At 40.4% G+C, this 24,391-nt stretch overlaps 1 protein-coding gene across 1 annotated transcript in view; it reads right to left on the bottom strand.

Moving 5' to 3' along the window:
- The window catches only part of LOC121876206 (tRNA-dihydrouridine(20) synthase [NAD(P)+]-like), a gene marked incomplete at its 3' end in the record, with an annotated part of 99,960 nt that overhangs the window by 20,274 nt on the left and 55,295 nt on the right, over window positions 1–24,391 (bottom strand). Inside the window, 1 exon segment of the mRNA XM_042381188.1 lies at window positions 18,161–18,305. Coding sequence (XP_042237122.1) covers window positions 18,161–18,305 — 145 coding nt within the window.

The raw sequence follows: 24,391 nt of genomic DNA, 5'->3' as shown, positions 1-24,391 counted from the left end.
TATTCAAATTATTCGCTGTCATGCAAGGATTCCATTAATGCCAATTGTATTCTCCTAACTTTAGTCTGGGCAGATGGGGGAGAGTGCAAGGGTGGGGGGGGGGAGGTGAGGAGATATGTTTTGACAGTTGGTGCTGAAGGACTGTGTTTATTTATGTCCTTAAGAGTGACTAAGCTTTTCTCTTATAATTTGCCGCCCAAACAACCTGGGAGAATATAATTTACATTACTGGGATTCTTGTAAGATAGTGATTAATTTGAATATAAACAAGCTATATTTGCAATAGACATAACAATTTCAATACCATAATCATTTAGTACATGTACAGTACAGGCTTGCCAATAATCTGCTCCCTGCCTCCGAGCCAACCCACCATCCCCGTGTGCCCAGCCATCTCTTCTATTATCGTACAGTATTACCCCGCCTAACGCGGTTTCACTTAACGCGTTTTATCATATACGCGGTGCCTCGCCAGAGCTGAACTTTCACTTAACACGGATTTTTTCCACATATACGCGGTGAGTGTCCGGCTCGAGACGCTATTTTTAGATTTGCCCCACCCGCCACCCGCCACCCTGCCTGACTGCCTGTTTTAGCTCATAAAATTCATACAAATTACCCGGCCAGAATATAATTTACATTGCTGGAATTCTTATAATTTGGTGATCATTTTGAATATAAACATCATATATTTTGCATTAGACATACAAATTTTAGATAAAATGTTTTCTCTAGTAAATATGTTATCTTTTGTGCAAAATATATGACATTTATATTCAAAATATTCCTGGTCTTACAAGGAATCCAGCAATGTCAATTATATTATCCTAACTTTAGTTTGAGGTATTATTTATTAAAATTTAGTGGTTTTCCCACACATCTCCTTGGGACCAGGGACCATCTGTTACCCCGTGAAGAATTTTTTTTTTTTTTATTAACTGAAGATATTTGTTTTAGCTCATAAAATTCATACAAATTACCCGGTCAGAATATAATTTACATTGCTGGAATTCTTATAATTTGATGATCATTTTGAATATAAACATCATATATTTTGCATTAGACATACAAATTTTAGATAAAATGTTTTCTCTAGTAAATATGTTATCTTTTGTGCAAAATATATGACATTTATATTCAAAATATTCCTGGTCTTACAAGGAATCCAGCAATGTCAATTATATTATCCTAACTTTAATCTGAGGTATTATTTAATACAAAATGTTAAAATTTATTTTTTTCACCCACTCTTCTCTTGAAGGGAGGATTGGTGGGGGGTGGGGGGGAGGGTTGGGACTGACCGCGCGGTTGGAAGAGGGGGGGAGGCAAGGTGGGGTACTTTGATTGACAGATAGTGTCCTGAAGAATTTTTTTTTTTTATTAACTGAAGATATTTGTTTTAGCTCATAAAATTCATACAAATTACCCGGCCAGAATATAATTTACATTGCTGGAATTCTTATAATTTGGTGATCATTTTGAATATAAACATCATATATTTTGCATTAGACATACAAATTTTAGATAAAATGTTTTCTCTAGTAAATATGTTATCTTTTGTGCAAAATATATGACATTTATATTCAAAATATTCCTGGTCTTACAAGGAATCCAGCAATGTCAATTGTATTATCCTAACTTTAGTTTGAGGTATTATTTATTAAAATTTAGTGGTTTTCCCCCAAAAATTTCTCAGAGAGGGAAGAGCCAGCAGTGTAGTGTGAGAAGAGGGGGAGGGAGTTGAGTCCATTATTTGAATGGACATTAACTTGGCGACTGTATTTCTCTATTTCTCTTAAGTATTAATTGTGTGCATGTACCATCATAAAATTAAGATGTTATTTTTACTACAACATAGTTATGTGTCTTCAAAAAGTGGAGTTTGGGGGTCGGGCTGGTTTCTATTGGAATTAATCCCATATGTTCTGTTGTTCACTTAACGTGGATTTCACTTAACACGGGACCCTCTGGGTTCTATTGACCTCGTTAAGTGGGGTACAACTGTAATTGTTAAAAAAACCTAATATTATTGATATTTCTCTTAAATATTAATTGTGTGTGCATACCATCATAAAATTAAGATGCTATTTTTACTACAACGTACGTATTGTGTCGGAAAAAGGTTAGTCTGGCGGTTGGCCCAGTCTCTATTTCAATTAATCCCATATGTTCTGTTATTTCATTTACGTGTTCCTCGTTTTACGTGGACCTCCACGGGTTTAATTGACTGCGTAAATCGAGACTACTGTATACTGTATAAGCAAAAAACAAAAACTCAATCTAAAGGACATAAATAAACAAAAGAATACTTCAATAGACCTTCGACCCCAACTGTCAAACGTGTCACTATCACCTCCCTCCTCCCCCCTCATCTTCCCAGCCAGGGTTGGGTGGTTATAGGCTTACAGTTTTATCTTATATAATATCCCAGACTAAAGTTAGAAGAATATAATTTGCATTGCTAGAATCCTTGTAAGACAGCGAATAATTTGAATAAAACGTCATATATTTTGCACAAGAGATAAAAATTTTTAGCCCTTTGTAATAAAATTTATTAGAACATGTCAGTTCAGTGACATTTTATAAGAGAAAAACTTAAAGCCACTCTTTAGGACTGATAAATAAATAAGCACTAGACCTAGGCATCAACTGTCCAACATATCACCTCACCTCCCCCCATCTTCCCATCAGCTGATCGCTAGTACAGTCATGCGCCGGTTAACATCCTAGATACGTTCTTGGAAACGTGACGTTAACCGAAATGGACGTTGTCTGATCATCACATAAACTTTTTATTTATACTTATGTGTATGTGGAATACTATATCCGTACATATACACTTTTACTGTTAAATCACTACTGTAATGTGATACAGGTGATTATTTTTTATCTCTTGTGCAAAATACATGACGATTATATTAAAATTATTCACTGTTTTACAAGGATTCCAGCAATGCCCAGCAGATGGGGGAGAGGGAGGGAGCGAGCGAGGGGGCGTGGGGGGAGGTAAGGTAATATGTTTGACAGTTGGCACAGGCCCAGGTCTAACGCATGTATATTTATCAGTTCTTAGGTGACTAAGCTTCTCTCTTATAAAAAGCCAGTGAAATGACCTGGGTGAATATAATTAACATAGCTGGGATTCTTGTAACATACTGATTAATTTGAATATAAACATGCTATAATTTGCACTAGACAAAACAATTTTAGTACTGTAATCAAATTAGTACATGTGCACTCCAGCTTTGCACTAAGGTCATTTATTTCTATTACGTTTCTTTTAGTATGGTGTGTGCATGTAAATGGATGAAAATAAATGAAGAAATTTATGTAAATCTACCCAAAAATACAGTTGAAAAACTTTTTATAAAATGTACTACAGTATTGTACACTAATGTACTACATTTTTTATATCTTGAGCAAAATATATGATGCTTATATTCAAATTAATCTCTGTCTTGCAAGGATTTCAGCAATGCAAATTATATTATCCTAACTTTAGTCTGAGATATTATATAAAATAAACATAAAGAAATCACCAATCTTTTGTCTGGGAACACAAGGAAGGAAGTAGCCAGGAGCGTGTGGGAAGAGGGGGGGGAGGTGAGGTGACAGAATGTCTGGCGTTTGTTTGTTTATTTATTTGAGATAAGATTTGACAGTTGGCGCTGAAGGCCTGTGTGTGTGTTTATTTATCATTACTTAAGAGTGACTAAGCTCTTCTCATAATTTGCCACCCAAACGACCTGGGTGAATATAACTTACATAGCTTGGATTCTTGTAAGATAGTAATTTATTTGAATGTTTTTTTTTTCAATTTAAATTTTAATTGTTTATTCCTTGATAGAGGAAGCAGGATCCTAGTGCTGTCACTTGGTACCCCTGTACCATAACACCAGAAGCAACTGGCCAGTGTCACAAGTATATACAGTACAGTACAGTCATCCCTTGGTTATCGCGCCTAATTGGGACCCCGCCGATAACGAAAGTACAGAACCTATGGGATTTATTCTAATTGGTTCAGGCACCCAAGACCCAACCCCAAGTTTCCCATTTTACGACCATTTAGACCCACTAAATATATATATAATGTTATGGTAAATATCATAAACACACATAGGCATGGCTAGGTTTATTACAAAGTGATGAAAAGGGTACGCATAATACTGTAGTCCACAAAACATGCAGCTATGCTTTTTTAATTTGGTCCCCCGTCATACGAGTCCGTTTTCTCTCATATCAGGACGCCTGAGTCCTCCGTTTTCTCTCTTAATCTTAGAGTGCACCAGAAACTTTACTATTTTTAGTAATGCCACAGAATTTGAAATTGCAACCCCAATTGCAACTGGGGTTGCAATTGTTGAGGCAACTAGATATGTCTGATTACAGCAAATGTGTTATTGTCAATTTGTAGGTGAAAGATTTTATCCTCAATAGATGTAGGTTAACATTTCACCTGTAGGCAAATGCTTAAAAAAGCCTAAGTAAGGAAGCATATTCCTTTAACACATAATATCTGACCAGTATGGGGAGGATCATCATGTCTCCGTCAGGGGGTCGTGGAGTGGTGGTCCAGCAGGCTTTTGGGGGGGGCACGGACGAATATGCGATCGGACGTTAACTGGCGCATGACTGTATACAGACCATTTCACATAAACCATAAACAATGTTTTGTTTATTCTAGGAGATGGGCTGAGGTGCATCTGGGTAGACTCTCAGTCTTTTTAGTATTTTGTGTTTCTCTCAAGTACCAAACTAAATTATTCCATTGAAACAACACTTCGATTTGGTGCGAATTCGGTTTAAAGCGACCTCTCCTGGAACGTATCTCGTGTTATATCGACGTTCTACAACCATAAAATCATTGTCATATGCCAAGATTTATTCAGAAAATTTTAAGAGGTGTGTTCAACGCTGTGATTGACCGTCTAAAGGCCGATCAGAGAGTGTAGTACTGTGCCTTTAGCTAAGATAGTCCATAGTGATAACAGTGACTGTGGTTGATGCTGTAAATATATTGAAGTGAAATACAAAATTGGGAGAAGCTAAAGTGCCTGGAAGTAACCAAGTAACCAAGACACATTATTGGGGAGATAGTGTACATTATGATAGTACAAAGAGATACCAATTCATTGAGGAGAACTGTAAAAGAGAACAAGAGTACCCAGTACATCAGATGTCGTCCTGCAGTAATTGCATGTCAACAAACTTCCTGGTGATGTTGGGGTTTTAACCCCTGATTCCATCTTATGCCTATTCATGTCTTGTCACAAACTTTCTTTTGCCTTTTACATACTTACACCTGTGCGACATGCAGTGCCTGACAGCTGACACTGTTGGCAATCTTGAGGAAGGGTATGGTAGCTAGTGGGGGAGGGAATGTCCAGACTGTAAGAATCCTCTTATCCATAGGCCTAGTTTACGATGTGATATAATTCTAATCATTGGCTTAATAACAAAAAAAATAATTTTTAATGTTACTATGATAGCTGCTTCTGTGACTTGGTCGCAGGGCTTATCTGTCAAAGACCCTTTAAATCCCCACTCTGCTGCATTCATACATAGGCCTTCTTGTCTGGTGTGGAGGGGAGAGGGCTGATGCCAACCACTGTTTCTCACACTTAAATTATGAGGAAGAATTCACCCCTTGCTGGATGGCTTCCCATATAATCACACCTATTACCTTGTAATCTTAATGAACTAATATGTGTGTAATCATTCCCTTGTGGCAGAATTATATTATAAAAAAAAAAAAATCGTCAAGCTGTCCTACTGCCCATCATTATTTGCATTCTTTTCATAAATACTGTATACATACGTATATTAAAAAAAAATTCCTGAAAATCTCTTCATTTTATACCCTATTACTCATTATTGAGTCATCCATCATGCCACAAGTTGACTTGCGTTTCATGAACTATACTCGTATGTATAGTGATATCTTGGTGGGGGGGGGGGTGGGGGGGTGCAGTTGGTACCTCCTACCATATGGGCAGGACTAATTCCCATCAGCTTACAGTTGCCAATTAGGGATTTTTCCAAAGCAATTATCCAATAGTATTTGAGATGAAATGAACAGGTATTAGAGCTTATTGTATTGATTTTGTGTACATTAAAGCCTTGACTAATGATGGCTGTAGATGTGCAGTACCGTATAACTCGGCCTATAAGACGGAATTTGAACCTTAAAAAATCAGCCCAAAATTAGGGGGCGTCTTAAATACCTGGTATAAAATTCTTACCTCTTACATATTGTGGTTTAGCGTGTCAAGAGTGGTGATGGAGAACATCATAAACCACACACACAGTCCTACCACTAATTATTTTATACTGAAACTTACATTTGGGAAGCTGGATTAAAAATAAGATTACTGGTACAGGCATCCCCCGCATTACGGAAGCCCGGGTTACGGAATTTCGCTCTTACGGAATTTGTAAATTATGACCAATAATCTCGCGTTACGGCCCGTACATCCGCCCTTACGGAAATTGGGGTAAATTTTAACAAACACAAGGCCTCACACATGCCATTCTGACTGACAGACTTGACAAGTTTTACCAACCATAAAGACAGTTGAAGCTTTAAACATCACTCACAATGGATCTTGAATATTCCAACTGTAATCAGACATACCTAAGTTGCCTCAACAATTGCAACCCCAGTTGCAATATCAAATTCTGTGTCACCACTAAAAAATAATACAGTAGTCCCTGGTGTACTCTTAAGATCAAGAGAAAACGGACGACTCAGGCGGCCTTGAAGTGAGAGAAAACGGACTCCTATGACGGGGCACTCAAATAATCATACACATAGCTGTATAATGCAATATTAACCCATAAATTGGTGTTTTAAGAAGGTATATCATAAATTATTTAATGTACTGTATTGCAAGTGTTTATAAATGTTTATTTTCATTAATAAAAGTGCTTGAATTACTATTTTGGGGCCGAAAAAATTCCTTAGGAACGCATCTCCAGTTTTATAATGGAAGTCAATGGGAAAATAGGTTTCGCATTACGGAATTTCGCGATACGGTCAATTTTCCGGGAACGGAACCCTTCTGTAACGCGGGGGATGCCTGTATATTAAAATAATAAAAATGTATTATAAACCTGTCTAACATACCGTAAAATAACAACATACCCCGGTAATAAATGCAGCTATCATCACGCACCGCCCGCCATTTGTCAGTGACGAGACAAAAAAGGGAGTGTTTTTTTTTTTACATCCAGCGCTCGCTGTCACTACACACTTCTAGGGGTCATTTTCCCACTTGCCTTTGTGTCCAAGTTGGCCAATAATGCATTTCTTTACTGACCATAATAAATATTTCCCATAAATAATTCATTTAGACTTTATTTTATTTGCATTACTCTTCATAAGAAGTTCTCAGAGACACACCCACGCAGACTGTCATCAGGCTTTACCTTGAGAGACCACGTAGGTTTTACAAATAATTATCGGAATAATAATTCCACAAATAAATATAGTTATAAAACAATCACAGCATTATTATCTTTTTTTTTTATGGGGATTAGCCCACCCGGGCACAAGTCACTGACCCACATCGGGATCTGGGGGGCAAAAATGTAATAATAATAATAATAATAATAATAATAATAATACAGTATTACCCAGCTTTACACGGTTTCACTTTCTGCGATTTCTCATTTACGCGGTACCTTGCCAGAACCGGACTTTCACTTTCTGCGGTGCATCTACGCGTATACGCGTGAAGTATAATTTTTTTTTTTATTTAGCTCATAAAATTCATACAAATTACCCGGCCAGAATATAATTTACATTGCTGGAATTCTTACAATATGATGATCATTTTGAAGATAAACATCATGGATTTTGCATTAGACGTACAAATTTTAGATCTAATGTAATAATTTGGTTTACACAAAGCAAGTATTTTATCTTTTGTGCAAAATATATGAAGTTTACATTCAAAATATTCCCTGACCTGCAAGGAATCCAGAAATGTCAATTATATTATCCTAACTTTAGTCCGAGTTATTATTTATTACTAAAAATGTAAATTACTATTTTCTCCCAAAGCTTCTCTGGTAGGGAGGGAAGCTGGGGGGAGGGAGGGACCTAGGGCCGAGTATTTTGTTTGACAGATAATGTCCTTGAAGAATATTTCTTTGTTTATTTAATGAAGATATATGTTTTAGCTCATAAAATTCATACAAATTACCCGGCCAGAATATAATTTACATTGCTGGAATTCTTACACTATGATGATCATTTTGAATATAAACATCATGGATTTTGCATTAGACATACAAATTTTAGAACTAATGTAATAATTTGGTTTACACAAAGCAAGTATTTTATCTTTTGTGCAAAATATATGAAGTTAACATTCAAAATATTCCCTGACCTGCAAGGAATCCAGAAATGTCAATTATATTATCCTAACTTTAGTCTGAGGTATTATTTATTACAAAACATTAAAATCTAGTGTTTCACCCTGTTTCTCTGGTAAAGGAAGGTAGAGATAGAAGTGGGACAAACTATTATCTGGCGCAGTTGGAAGAGAAGGCAAGTTAGAATTCTTTGATTTGAAGCAGATAATTATCGTGAAGAACATTTTTGTTATTAACTGAGAATATTTGTTTTATCATAAAATTCACTTACAAATTACAGACAGAATATAATTTACATTGCAATTCTTACAATATATTGATCATTTGATATAAACATCATGGATTTTGCATTAGACATACAAATTTTAGATCTAATGTAATAATTTGGTTTACACAAAGCAAGTATTTTATCTTTTGTGCAAAATATATGAAGTTAACATTCAAAATATTCCCTGACCTGCAAGGAATCCAGAAATGTCAATTATATTATCCTAACTTTAGTCTGAGGTATTATTTATTACAAAACATTAAAATCTAGTGTTTCACCCAATCATTTCTCAGAGAGGTAGGGGCCAGTGAGCTGGGAAGAGGGGGGGGGGAGGATTTGAGTCCGTTATTTGAATGGACATTAACCTGGCGACTGTATTTCTCTTAAATATTAATTGTGTGAGCATACCATCACAAAATTTAGATGTTATTTTTACTACAACATAGGTATTGTGTCGGAAAAAGTGGAGTTTGGGGGTCGGGCCAGTCTCTATTGGAATTAACCCCATATGTTCTGTTGTTCACTTTACGCGGTTTTCACTTTCCGCGGTACCCTGTGGGTTCAATTGACCGCGTAAATCGGGGTACTACTGTAATAATAATAATAATAATAATAATAATAATAATAATAATACAGTTGTACCCCGCTTTACGCGGTTTCACTTAACGCGATTTCTCATATACGCGGTGCCTCGCCAGAACCGAACTTTCACTTAACGCGGTTCATCTACCCATATACGCGCAGAGTGTCCGGCTCGAGACGCTATTTTTAGATTCGCCCCACCCGCCACCCGCTCCCACCTGCCACCAGCTCCCACCTGCCTCGCCTCTCCCTCCTCCTCCTCCCTCCCTCCCCTCCGCCTCCATCCCCGTATGCCGACCCATCTCTTCTACTAACGTAAGTGTTACACCTAACTTTTAGTTTTCCTAACCTAACCTTTATTTTTCCTAACTTAACCTTCATTTTTCCTAACCTAACCTCTTCTATATTACTTGTTTGTTCATACCATCATAAAGTTAAGATAAAATTTTTACTACAACATAGTTGTGTATACGTCAAAAATTGGGTTGGGGTGGGCCAGTCTCTATTGGAATTAATGTATGTTCTGTTGTTCATACGTGGTTTTTCCTCAGCAGCGATTTTCCTGTGGGTTCAATTGACCCAGCGTAAGCGGTCTAATGTAATAATAATAATAATAATTATAATAGTAAAATTTAATAAAGATTCAAATTTAAATATATACTAATAATAAAGAACCCATAAATAAACTAAAAGATATTAAAAAAGATAAAGTGAAACAATATGCAGTGAACTACTTAACAGGATTAATTGAAATAGAGACCGGGCCGACCCCCAAACTCCACTTTTTCCCGACACAATACGTACGTTTTACTAAAAATAACATCTTAACTTTATGATGGTATTCACCCACACATAATGTAGAAGGGAACAATCAATAATTCACCCACACATAATATAGAAGGGAACAGTCAATAAACTGAAGGATAGGTTAGAAAAAAACAAGGTTGGGGTTAACACTTACATTAGTAGAAGAGATGGGTCGGCGTAGGGGAATGGAGGCTGGTTCCGAGGCAGAGGGCAGGCTACTGGCCCTCAGGGGAGTCTTCATCGGTGTCATCCACACTTACTAGTGCCTCCCTGACAAATCCCTCAAAGTCATCATCACTGTCTCTGCCTCTGTCACTATCACTGGCTTGGGCTGGCTGTGGTGGGTTGCAGGCGAAGAACTCTGTTATGCTTTGCTCACGACTGGTGTTTATGTTGTCGTGATAAACCTTGATGTAGGGCTCCATAGTCTGCAACATCTGGGTAGTGAAGATTTCATACCTGTTTGCATCAGGGTCGTAGGAAAGGAGGAGCTTGACTTTCTCAATACACTCGATGGCACCCCTAACATTACTATGGGATAAGCGGCGTTCTTCTTGGGATGACGCACCACCTGCCTCTTCACTGACGTCATCATCATCTACCATCTCGTCGGTAGTCACATGAGGATCCCTTATCACCTCCAGGATGTCGTCGTTGGTGGTCTCGGAGAAGCCTGCAGCTGTAACACTCTGCGCAGCTTCTCTGGCAAGGTCCACTGCTACTGCAACAGTCTGAACCTCACCAGTCACAGATTTACTCTGCCTAACACCCGGAATGCTTTGCAACACATGTCTCCATGCGTGACGAACAGTTGCTACAGACAGCTGATCCCATGCCTCCACCAAGAAGTCCACAGCTTTCTTGACGTTGAATGTTCTCCAGAATTGTTTTAAAAGTACTTCTTGCTCTGCCAACTGTTGATCCTCGTCGTCTTCGCTCTTGCTATCGGTGTTGGTGTCATTCAGGTTACGCAACTCTTCCTTGGTGTTGGTGTAGTAGTTCAGTAGGTTGGATTTTTTAGCAGAGAATGCAGCTTTTACATTACAGATCAATTCTTGGTCCATGGGTTGTATTATAGATGTAGTGTTGGGAGGAAGGAAGACCACTTTTATGTTGGGGTGACGATCTAACAGTAGGGGCGAGTGTCCTGGTACGTTGTCCAGCAGCACAAAATCTTGAATGGCACATTCTGTTGCTCACAGAATTTCTTCACATCGGGAACGAAACAGTCATCAAACCAGGAGAGGGACAGTGTAGAGAACATCCACGCCTTACGTGCGGTCAGCCAGTGGACATTTAGCTTGGTCATGTCCATGCTCTTGTAGGCGTGCGGCTTGCGTGCTGTGTGGATCACCGATAACTTTAGCTTACAGGTACCGGAGGCATTAGTGGTAAACAGGACGGTGATGCGCTCCTTCTGCAACTTCCGGCCCCGACACTTGCTGGCATTCTTCACAACGAAGGTCTTGGAAGGTAGCTTTTTCCAAAAAAGACCAGATTCGTCCATGTTAAACACCTGGTCGTCGGTGTACTGTCCTTCCTCCATAATCTCACGTAAAAGCGGAGGAAATTCCCTAGCCGCAACACGGTCAGCACTAGCTTCTTCACCACCAATGTTGATATTGGTGATCTTGTTTCTCTTCTTAAACCTCTGTAACCACCCAGAGGAAGCATTAAACGGTTTGGGCTCTGTAATTCCCATCTTTCGTGACACTGCAGCATACAGTTCACGTGCGTACTCCTTAACTGAGCGCGTGTCCACCGCCATGTTCCATCGCGCCTGACGCACCAAGTAGCTAACAAGTAATTTTTCCGTCTTGAGAAGCACCTGGTTGTGGAAATATTTGATCATAGAAGCACCTGTAGACTTTGTGATGTTCATGTGCTCCTTTATCTTGGCTGCATCCTTCTTAATTGTCCTGATAGTTGATTCGTTAACACCATGCTGGCTCGCGAGATCAACTTGTCTTGTTCCTTTCTCCAACTCTTGTATGATCTTATATTTTATTTCGTAGCTTAAGGAACGTCGTGTCTTCTTTGGCTTAGGGCGGCTGGGTCCAGGTAATGCAAGGTTTCTTTGTGATGGTGGTGGTGGTCCGGTGGAAGCCATTCTTATGGAACAATGGATACCGATATACACGGTGTAGCCTGGAGGGGTGTAACTGACGAGGTAGGTCAAGGGGCTTGAACGCTCCCACGGCGGGGCACGTCATAGTACTACATTAAACCAATCACAGCTAGCAGGGAGGGAAGTAGGGATGCTTTGCCCAATCACAGTCCGCTACGTCATATGACGTCACCGATAACGCAACAAAGACATACACTGCGCAACCTACTCGCGCCGCTTACACAACATGGCGGATGGTGGGAGGTTTGGATCCAAAAATGGCGCGGCGCGAGAGGACCGCCAGCCGCTCTCCGCGTAAAGGGGTACACGCACCGCGGTAAGTGAGCATTCCGATTTCGGCAGGGTACCGCGCAAACGAGTAAAGTGGGACCGCGTAAAGCGAGGGTTGACTGTACTGTACTGTATGTATGTTGTGTTGTCAAAGTAAGAAAAACAATTGAAACTCTGCAATTGTGTGTAAATGAGGCAGGAATTTAGATCAGCAACCTGAGACGTGGTCACAATTTTCATGATGCCATATGGAAGTAGGGTCTACCATTAGACAATACATTATGCTTTCAATATCTTCTCCAGCGGTAGTATCTCCATGTTTGGTAGCTACCAACTACCTAAACAACCTTTAATATTATTACTTTGATAAAACATGATAAATTAGACAAACAATGAAAATAAACAAACAAAATTTAATTACCAAGACGCTTCCCATTGGCCACTGAAAGAGGGGGAGATAGGGCTATTTTTAGCCCGTCTTTGTTTCCGAAGTGGCCAGTAATACACACCGGTATATTTACTGATCATAATACTTATCTCCTATAAATAATTCATTTAAAATTTATTTTTTTACAAAGAATATTCAGTAAATGACTGCGATAATTCTTGAAACTACTGACAGTGGTAGTTTTCTTCATGCTAAATTTAGGATTAGAATGAAGAAGCTGAAGTCACGTCATCTGATTCAGAGTTTGATCCTTAATGATGATGCAACCATAAATGTATCAGGTAAACTTCACCTACCGGGTATAGCCTTCCTTTGTCACGAAGCAAGTTTATAAATTAAAGAAAATACTTGCAGTGTGTTTAATATATTACAGTATACAGTGAACCCTCACTTTACGCGGTTAATTCAACCCACGACGGCCCGTGTAAAGTGAGAAACGCGTAAAGTGAACAACATAACATATGGGATTAATTGAAATAATGACCGGGCCGACCCCCAAACTCCACTTTTCCAGACACAATACCTACGTTGTAGTAAAAATAACTTCTTAATTTTATGATGGTATGCACACACAATTAATAATTAAGAGAAATATCAATAATATTAGGTTTTTTAACACTTACATTAGTAGAAAAGATGGCTGGGCACGGGGATGGGGGTTGGTTCCGAGCAGAGGGCAGATTATTGGCCCTCACCTGTATCACTTGTATCACTATCCACCACAGAGGCTTGCAGGGCCTCTTTGTCAAACCCCTCAAAGTCCATATAAGTCCATATCCTCACTATCACTGACTTGGGCCGGCTGTGGTGGGTGGCGGGTGAAGAACTCGGTAATGTTTTGATGACTGGGAGACCTTGTGCGCACCCTGCTTGCGCCGCTCTCTGCGTAAAAGGGTACACACACCGCGGAAAGTGAGGATTCCGGTTTTGGCAGGGTACCGCGTAAAAGTGGAAACGCTCCAAGTGGGACCGCGTAAAGCGAGGGTTGACTGTATTATAAATAAATAAATAAACAAATTAATCGGTAAATCCATTTCAAGTAAATGGAAAATTTTTACTAAACACCGACATTAGTTCCAGTTAAATAACGGACGCTTAAGTGACATCACTAGTGTTTACACTACACCAGGCGGTAACATTTGATGCCATTACTTAAAGTGAATTGGCCTTATTTTAAATAACCATGGATGTGTAAACAGCATTGGTCAGTGGGATGGTTGGTAAAGGACTACTGGATCAGTAAGCTCCCAATGGTAAGTAACACATTTAGGGTAGTCTTATACAGCAAATAGAGCTCAAAAACCTACTTTTTAAATGGAAATTTTGGGGGTCGTCTTATACACCCCGTCGCCTTGTAGGCCGAGATATACGGTAGTAAAATTAATGGAAAAAAAACTGTATGTATCTTATAATTAGTGTTATGTAATGTACGTACAATAGAAGTGATCAATGAATTGGTAGAGAAAAAGTGAGACTGCGCGGGAGGCCAACATATGCACTCATGGAAGCAGTATCATTTAACACACACACACACGAATTAAGACAACAAGAATCCAGTGAGGGTCTTGTTGCGTGACTGCATGGAGGAGAGATAAACATTAGCTGTTAAGGAGCGCTTGGCAACACTGGTGCGTGTTATTACTCCATCTCTGTATTTGAAAATGTTACAACACATAATATTGAAGGGATGCAACTTTGCTCATTTATGCTTATACTTATCACAATCTCCCTAAAAATACTTTAGTTTTTTCTTTATTCAAGATATCTTCAGGTCATAAGACCCACTAATCCCCCACCCAGGAAAGGGTGACCTGATATTGTGTCAGTAGGTCAGTAATATGAGACAACATATCCCCCAGCCTACCTCCACCTAACATTGCATCAGGTCAAGTCAGTTACAGGAGACCCACTAATACCCCATAGCTCCATGGGAGTGGAAAATATCAGTCTTTGCTGTAGCACACAGCTTCATTCACACCTGTACCATATAGATTCTTAAATTGAAAATATATTAATTTAACCAAACTTTTAGATAAATTATTCTGGATTATTACTGTCGGAAAAAAGTGGACTTTCTTACTTACTTTGAACTACTTTTACAGACTCCAGTAGCTTAGAATCTTGGAAAACTTTCCCCAGCACCCAGAAAATATTCTGAGGATGTGGGCTAGTGTCTGTCTGTGCAAGATGCGTAGTTTAGACACTCGGAAACTTTTCCCAGTAACCGGAAAAATTTCTGGGGATGGGGGATTTTCTCATGTTTGAGATAGTCATCTGGTTAACCGAAAATTTCTCATCCCTGGAAGTGCTCTGTACCAACTGTTCCGGCTAGCGAGGTCATCGCTGTATGTAGTTTTATAACACCAATTCATTTATATAAGTTGAGTAAAATACATATTCAAGACAGCATAGACAACTATGTTTGAGGGCCATACATTCTTAACTATTTACATTTAGCACATGTGATGTAGTAAAGAAGCTCACCCAAAGTTGCATATCATTCTTAACACCCCTTCTCTAAATATTTCTTTGTGGCTTTACAGACACAATCTAGGTAAATGCTAGTCATAGGTTGTCTGAAATCCCATACCATTACAGTAAACCCCCCGCTTTACGCGGTTTCACTTTACGCGTTTCCCTGCAGAACACGGAAAGCTCACTTTACGCGGTGTGTGTACCTTTTTACACGGAAAGCGGCTGGCGGTCCTCTCGCGCTGCGCCATTTTTGGATCCAAACCTCCCGCCATCCCTCCATGTTGGGTATGCGGCGCGAGTAGTTTCTGCAGTGTATGTCTTTGTTGAGTTATCGGTGATGTCATATGACGTATCGGACTGTGATTGGGCCAAGCATCCTTACCTCCCTCCCCCACTAGCTGTGATTGGTTTAATGTACTATGACGTGCCCCGCCGCGGGAGCATTCAAGCCCCTTGACCTACCCGCGTCAGTTACACCCCTCCCGGCTACACCGTGTATATCGGTATCCATTGTTCCATAAGAATGACTTCCACCGGACCACTACCACAAAGAAACCTTGCATTACCTGGACCCAGCCGCCCTAAGCTAAAGAAGACACAATGTTCCTTAAGCTACGAAATTAAATACAAGATCATCCAAGAGTTGGAGAAAGGACCAAGACAAGTTGACCTCGTGCGCCAGCATGGTGTTAACGAGTCTACGATCAGGACAATTAAGAAGGATGCAGCCAAGATAAAGGAGCATATGAACATCACAAAGTCTACAGGTGCTTCTATGATCAAGTATTGCCACAACCAGGTGCTTCTCAAGACGGAAAAATTACTTGTGAGCTACTTGGTGCGTCAGGCGCGATGGAACATGGCGGTGGACACGCGCTCAGTTAAGGAGTACGCACGTGAACTGTATGCTGCAGTGTCACGAAAGATGGGAATTACAGAGCCCAAACCGTTTATTGCTTCCTCTGGGTGGTTACAGAGGTTTAAGAAGAGAAACAAGATCACCAATATCAACATTGGTGGTGAAGAAGCTAGTGCTGACCGTGTTGCGGTTAGCGAATTTCCTCCGTTTTTACGTGAGATTATGGAAGAAGGACAGTACACCGACGACCAGGTGTTTAACATGGACGAATCTGGTCTTTTTTTGGAAAAAGCTACCTTCCAAGACCTTCGTTGTGAAGAATGCCAGCAAGTGTTGGGGCCGGAAGTTGGAGAAGGAGCGCATCACCGTCCTGTTTACCACCAATGCCTCCGGTACCTGTAAGCTCAAGTTATCGGTGATCCACACAGCACGCAAGCCGCATGCCTACAAGAGCATGGACATGACCAAGCTAAATTCTGTGAGCAACACAATGTTCCATTCAAGATTTTGTTGCTGCTAGACAACGCACCAGGACACTCGCCCCTACTATTAGATCGTCACCCCAATGTAAAAGTGGTCTTCCTTCCTCCCAACACTGCCATTTATCCTGCCCATGGACCAAGAATTGATCTGTAATGTGAAAGCTGCATTCTCTGCAAAGAAATTTAAGCTCCTGAACGACTATACCAACACCAAGGATGAGTTGCGTAACCTGGGTGACACCGATAGCAAGAGCGAAGAGGACGAGGAACAACAGTTGGCAGAGCAAAAAGTACTTGTGAAACAATTTTGGAGAACATTCAACGTCAAGAAAGCTGTGGACTTCTTAGTGGAGGCATGGGATCAGCTGTCTGTAGCAACTGTTCGTCACGTATGGAGACATGTGTTGCAAGGTATTCCAGGTGGAAGGCAGAGTAAATCTGTGACTGGTGAGGTTCAGACTGTTGCAGTAGCAGTGGACCTTGCCAGAGAAGCTGCGCAGAGTGTTACAGCTGCAGGCTTCTCCGAGACCACCAACGACGACATCCTGGAGGTGATAAGGGATCCTGATGTGACTGACGACGAGATGCTAGATGATGATGACGTCAGTGAAGAAGCAGGTGGTGCGTCATCCCAAGAAGAATGCAAGTTATCGCACAGTAATGTAAGGGGTGCCATCTAGTGTGTTGAGATACTCAAGCTCCTCCTTTCCGATGACCCTGACGATAACCGGTATGAAGTCTTTACTACACAGCTGTTGCAGACTATGGACCCCTACATCAAGGTGTATCACGACAACATCAACACCAGCCGTCAGCAAAGCATTACCGAGTTCTTCGCCCGCAACCCACCACAGCCAGCCCAAGCCAGTGATAGAGACAGAGACAGTGATGGTGACTTTGAGGGATTTGTCAGGGAGGCACTAGTAAGTGTGGATGACAGTGATATAGACTCACCCGAGGGCCAGTAGCCTGCCCTCTGCCTCGGAACCAGCCTCCATTCCCGTACGCCGACCCATCTCTTCTACTAACGTAGGTGTTAACCCTAACCTTGTTTTTTTCTAACCTAACCTACAGTATATTATTCTCTTATTGATTGTTCCCTTCTATATTATGTGTGTGTGAATACCATCAAAAAGTTAAGATGTTATTTTTACTAAAACGTATGTATTGTGTCGGGAAAAAGTGGAGTTTGGGGGTCGGCCCAGTCTCTATTTCAATTAATTCCATATGTTATGTTGTTCACTTTACGCCTTTCTCGCTTTACGCGGGCCGCCGTGGGTTCAATTGACATCGTAAAGTGAGGGTTCACTGTAATTAAAAAAGATTCAGGTTGTTCAATTAACACTTGTAAGACAGAGGTAGACACATGATACAAATATTACAAGCAGATGACTGATTAGTATTCTTTTGCAAACTCATAACACAGACAACGGTAGATTCTAAACGTATTAAATTAACTGACCACAGTATCAAGTGGAAGGACACCTTCAGGTCTAAGGATAGAACAATTCCACATAGCAGCACGTGCAATCATCACACTTGAGGCTCCAGTCTCTTGTCGAAATCTCTCAATATCTTCATAGCATTTTATCTCCTTTGAGCCACCACTGCAAATAAAAAAAACACTCTTAATTATATTTTGTAAATAATTAATCTTATCTCAAGTCTGAGTGCTACTTTGCAAAGTAAAAGTATTCCATTTTATGGCCAAGAACCAAGATATCTCAGTACTGTACACTGGACATCCCACAATAGAGCCTGCTGGTGTCATGGGTCACAGCAGTTCAGTGGCAGGATGCAATACACTAATCAACTGAATACAGTAGAACCTTGATAAATCAGACTAACTGGGACAGACCCCAGTACCCCAAAAAGAGACTCTATGGGGGGGAGGGGGGAGGAATAACAGTTTATCTGAACTGTTTAAAGAAAATCATTTGTTGTTATTATTGCACTTCAACAACTCAGGTCTTTAAGTGTATAACAAGGTTATTAAGAGACTATTATATCAATAATTAAAAAAAATATGAAACAGAAATTTCTGGGTTGAAAATCAGACTTAAGTCTGGTTATAAACAACTGTTTTCACTGAGATGATTGTTATTTACTGTAGTGTATTTTTTTTTAAGTAACCACAGAATTTGGTTTATGAATAAAGAGAAAACTGTGCACTACTATAAAGATAAAAATAGGAACAAATAAGCGTAGAGGTATATTGTATGTGGAAAACAAGTGTATATCTGGGATTACTATTATTCTTTATTTCTGCCACTTATATACAGTGGCTAGTTTATTGTGCACCCCATAATCATCCTGTGAGCGGTAGCACAAAAGGATTACAGAGTAGAGTTCACAAAGGGTCTGTATAATTAACCCCTGTGGTCAGGATATTATGGCACTGAATGTTACAGAGTATTTCAAATAGATTCTTTGCTTAGTTCTGTACACAAAGGGTAATTTATCCACAACTGCGTGAGTAAAGGAGTGCGAGACAATATGTCTGGCCACACACTTTGTTATTCACTCTTACATGAGAGGTATTCAAGTGCATTGTGTGTTTGGTTCTATACAGGGGAACTGATATATATATATATATAGCTACTAAGTGCAGAAAATTGAATACAATCTTAATATGTCAGCTAACTTGCCATTACACGTAGATATAAAGTGTTGTGCCATTTCACACACAGTGTGCTTGGACCTGTCCCTAAAAGGTTCTGTCTTCACACAGTCGAGGACGTGGTTCGAGTGTGTGGCCATATGTCTGGCCACACACTTTACATTTAGTTTTGTTTACATCTGCTAGAAGGATATAGTACTGCCCGAGGAATTTATATCTTAACCTTAGTCTAGCAGTTACAACATCTTGTAATCTAGTGATCTTGTTACTTACTCCATATACATGATTCACTGGATACATCTCATCATGGTAAACAATGGACTGACTGGTGCCTGTATGCATTTGTCTGGTTGCGTCAAATTCATCAATAAGCTTCTTCCTAATTACAGTTTTAAGGGTTCTTTTTGACAGACCCAGATTGTATTCAACAGTATCTTTGTTAGACGCAAATTTGGCAAGGGCATCAACTCTGTCATGTTCTTTGAGGCCTATGTGAGAGGGGAACCACAACAGTTTGATCTTGACACCCCGGTCAACAAGTTACGCTTCAGAGACAAGCGCATGACAACTTAAGTTGAGGGTGTCAAGGGCAAGTAGTGAGGATAGAGAATCAGCGATGACGAGACTGTCAGTGACAGTGGTTTCAATAAATTTAATTGCTTTGAGTATGGCAACTAAATCAGTTCGTAGAGTGGATGCCCAGTTGTTAATTCTAACTCCTTTCTCGATTGTATTACCGTTAGGTTGCGTCACAACGATACCACTTCCAGCCCTCCCACAGGCAGTGCTTAGAGATCCATCATTGTAGATGATCTGTGTAATATTATTATCAGTCTGTAGGGTGTGTATGTGTTCAAGAGCTCTCACTTTGGCAGTGTGTTGGAGATAAATACTTTGTAAAATAAATCTTTTAGGCGAATACGTCGGTATTGTGATATCAAAGGGAACTGTCCGCCAGGGTGGTATGAAGTGCTGTTGTGTCTCAACTTTGTACATAATGTCTAGTCCAAACATCCTCCTATGTATAGCTGTAGTTTGGATCTATTTAGATTCACCAGTTCCATGGTTCATACATTTTAGCAATTTTAAGAAAACAATTTTATCAGGATCACCACGCAAAAGCCTCAGGGCTATCATGAGGTTGACTTCAATTATTCTATCTTTAACACAGGGTATACCTAGTTCTTTCCTCATATTAAGTGCTTCAATCCTCAAGGGACAGCCTATGATAATTCTGGGGGCTTCATTTTGCATTTTTTCGAGCTTGTCAATGCCTTCACGGGCGGGTGGCTCCCTTTCTCCCCCAAGATTCCTTTAACACATCTCTATGCAATTTCACCATAATTCTCATATCACTTAGGTTCAGTTAGTGCTGCTTTGTTAAAATACTATCATAAAAGAATCATCTTTCCTGAAAAAGAATCCCACATTCAACACCATGAATCACTTATTTACAAGAGCAAACAGCTGATGGGCTTAGCTCTTTCACCACTCATGCTTACCCCAATGTCTGTCTTTAACAATTAGTAAATTAGTACAGTACAGTTGTGTATTTATCATCACTTAATAAATACTATTGCAGTGTATTTATCATCACTTAAGAAGTAATATTGTAGTGCAAAGTATTATGCATCTGCCAAAGTGAGCCATCGTGTATCACTCAAAAGTGTTATAATGACCCTGTTGTAAGCTGGTTTACTGAAAGTTCTCACACAAATGCATCCTGGGTGAATACCTTCCAATACAGCTCATCCTTTAATTTTCAAGTCATATTACAAATTACATACCCGGTACTGTATTTTCTCTATTATTGAAGATGTTATATTAACCATGATGAACCATACATTATAAGAGGCTAACCATACTAAACATAATACTGAATCTAATACAGAATCAATAAATAAACCTGGTGAATGTGGCAATGCCTGATCACCCCCCTGCAACCACCAGCCTGCTTACATATGCAGTGTCTTAGATCTCGTTAGGCCTACAGCAAATTTGATTAAACTTCTGTACAGTATTCAGTGAGTAAGAGTTGTTATTTTCATAAGAATATATTTTTTCCAAAATTCTTAAAATATGTACAGTATGTACAGTGATATCCCCGTTAGCCGGAACAATTGGTGCAGAGCACTCCCAGGGATGAGAGATTTCTGGGTAACAAGACGACTTTCTCAAACCCGGAAAAATTTCTTATCCCAGGAACTTTTTCCGGTTACTGGGAAAAGTTTCAGTGTCTAAATTAGACATCTTGCACAGACAGTCACTAGCCCACTTCCCCAGAACGTTTCTCAGTGCTGGAATTTTTTTTTTTTTTTTAGTCTAAACTACTGGAATCCATAAATACAGCTCTAATTATGTTAGAAACTTCATTTCTTTACTATAAAAATCCCAAAATAGTTTATCTAAAAGTTGGTTAAATAAATATACAGTATATAAACAATTAAAATCTATTGGATATGGGTGTGAATGAAGCTGTGTCTTACAGCAAAGATTGGTATTTTCCACTCCCATGGAGCTGTGGGGGATTAGTGGGTCTCATGTAACTGACCTGACCTAATGCAATGTCAGGTGGAGGTAGGATGAAGGATTAGTGTTCTCATAATACTGACCTGCTGGAATGCCAGGTCACCCTTTCTTGGGTGGAGAATTAGTGGGTCTCATGACCTGAATATGTCTTAAATAAAAATGAAACCTAAAGTACTTTTAGAGAGATTGTGGTAAGTACAGATATAAGTATAAATGAGCAAAGTTGTTGGGGGTGTGTGTGGGTGATGTAGAGGTGTGTGGGTGGTGTTGAAGGGTGTGTGTGGGTGGTGTTGGAGGGTGTGTGCAGGTGGTGTTGGAGGGTGTGTGCGGGTGGTGTTGGAGGGTGTGTGTGGGTGGTGTTGGAGGGTGTGTGTGGGTGGTGTTGAAGGTGTGTGTGTGAGTGGTGTTGGAGGGTGTGTGGGTGGTGTGAGGTGTGTGGGTGGTGTTGGAGGGTGTGTGTGGGTGGTGTTGGAGGGTGTGTGCAGGTGGTGTTGGAGGGTGTGGGGTGTGTGGAGGGTGTGTGTGGGTGGTGTTGGAGGTGTGTGTGGGTGGTGTGTGTGTGGTGTGTGTGTGGGTGGTGGAGGGTGTGTGTGGGTGGTGTTGAAGGTGTGTGTGTGTGTGGGTGGTGTTGGAGGGTGTGTGCAGGTGGTGTTGGAGGGTGTGTGGTGGTGTTGGAGGGTGTGGGGTGGTGTTGGAGGGTGTGTGTGGGTGGGTGGAGGGTGTGTGGGTGGTGTTGGAGGTGTGTGTGGGTGGTGTTGGAGGGTGTGTGTGGGTGGTGTTGGAGGGGTGTGTGTGGGTGGTGTTGTGTGTGGGTGGTGTTGGAGGGTGTGTGTGGGTGGTGTGTGTGGGTGGTGTTGGAGTGTGTGTGGGTGGTGTTGGAGGGTGTGCAGGTGGTGTTGGAGGTGTGTGTGGGTGGTGTTGGAGGGTGTGTGTGGGTGGTGTTGGAGGGTGTGTGTGGGTGGTGTGGAGGGTGTGTGTGGGTGGTGTTGGAGGGTGTGTGTGGGTGGTGTTGGAGGGTGTGTGTGGGTGGTGTTGGAGGGTGTGTGTGGGTGGTGTTGGAGGGTGTGTGTGGGTGGTGTTGGAGGGTGTGTGTGGGTAGTTGTTGGAGGGTGTTTTTGTGTGTGATGTAGGGGTCTATGTGTGATGTGTGAGTGGTGTTGGTGTGTGTTGACGGAAGCGAACCTTGTTGGGGGGTAGGGTCGCGTGGTCAGTCTCCCTCCCCTTCTCACTCAAACATGGCTAATTGTGATATGGAGATGAATTTGACACCATAATTATCCTTAATAATTTCTCTATAAAACATTTCCAATACGATATTCTTAAACGAAATATTTCTATATGATATAGTGATGATGGGAATTCCAGTCTTTTATAAAAAAAAAATTAAGAAATGTTGATACCTGAGTCAGTAAAATCAATTCTTATTTCGTTAGACACACCATTTTTTATCAAAATAATCCTGAATACTTTATCTATAAGTTTGGTTAAATAAATATATTTAAAAAAACAAAATCTCTATATCATACAGGTGTGAATAAAACTGTGTTTATTTTATCCTCTACGCCACTCATCGGCTGGTTAGTCGCTTGGGCGAACGGTCACGTCTCTGTTACGCACTGTTGGCAAGTGTTATTCTGTATAGTATATATTGTACTCACCAGCAGATCCCGTCATCTTTAGTCTAGAATAGGCAGACACCTCACTCAATTGACTGAAATACATATTTATCATGTGATGAAGGATGGGTGGGAGATTATTGGATCACATTACTAACCTGACCTGATGCAATGTCAGGTCACCCATTGTTGGGTGGGGGATTAGTGGGTCTTATGACCTGAAGATGTCTTGAATGACATTTTTTACCATAGTATTATACTGTATTGTATAGGAAGGGTACAGGTATTAATAATATACATAGTATTATACTGTATTGTATAGGAAGGGTACAGGTATTAATAAGCACAGATTATTACAGTAATGTATCTTTACTAATTAATGAAAAACAATTAAACAATACTGTATCATGAATGAGGCGGTACAGTAGACAAACAATGAGGTGACCCTTTAGGGGAGGGGGGGGCGGCGCAGTCACATTTACCCCCCAATGGACCCTTCTCCCTCTCCCTCCCCAGTTGACTAAAGTTATACATCTCTAACCTGGCTAGTCACCTTAGCAGTAAATGAGGCACCTGTAGACACGGTTTCACGAATTTCCTTCTCTCGAATCTTATGGAACTCACGCTTGATTCGTTGCGTCCGTACCTCTGTGCCACAGCAGCGACCAATATCCCGCCTTTTATTAAGTCTAAAACGGCCACTTTTTCATCCATGGTCATCACTGGGCGTTGTTTCTTCGCTGGAGGACCAGAGGCAGAGGTTGGCTTGGGTTGAGGCATTATGAACGTGTATGAGAAAAGTATAAGTGCAGTAAATTGACACACACGAAAGGCAGCTGTTACTCTGACAATACCCACGCGGCAACTGAAGACAGAGAGATGGGATGACAGGGTGGAGCGTTTGGCACGCTTACAACCTATTTAAAAA

This window comes from Homarus americanus, unplaced genomic scaffold (assembly GCF_018991925.1).
Source record: "Homarus americanus isolate GMGI-L3 unplaced genomic scaffold, GMGI_Hamer_2.0 scaffold34921, whole genome shotgun sequence".
Classification (NCBI taxonomy): Eukaryota; Metazoa; Arthropoda; class Malacostraca; order Decapoda; family Nephropidae; genus Homarus; species Homarus americanus.
The sequence above is the reverse complement of the archived record's forward strand: the minus strand, read 5'-3'. Positions and strand labels throughout refer to the sequence as shown.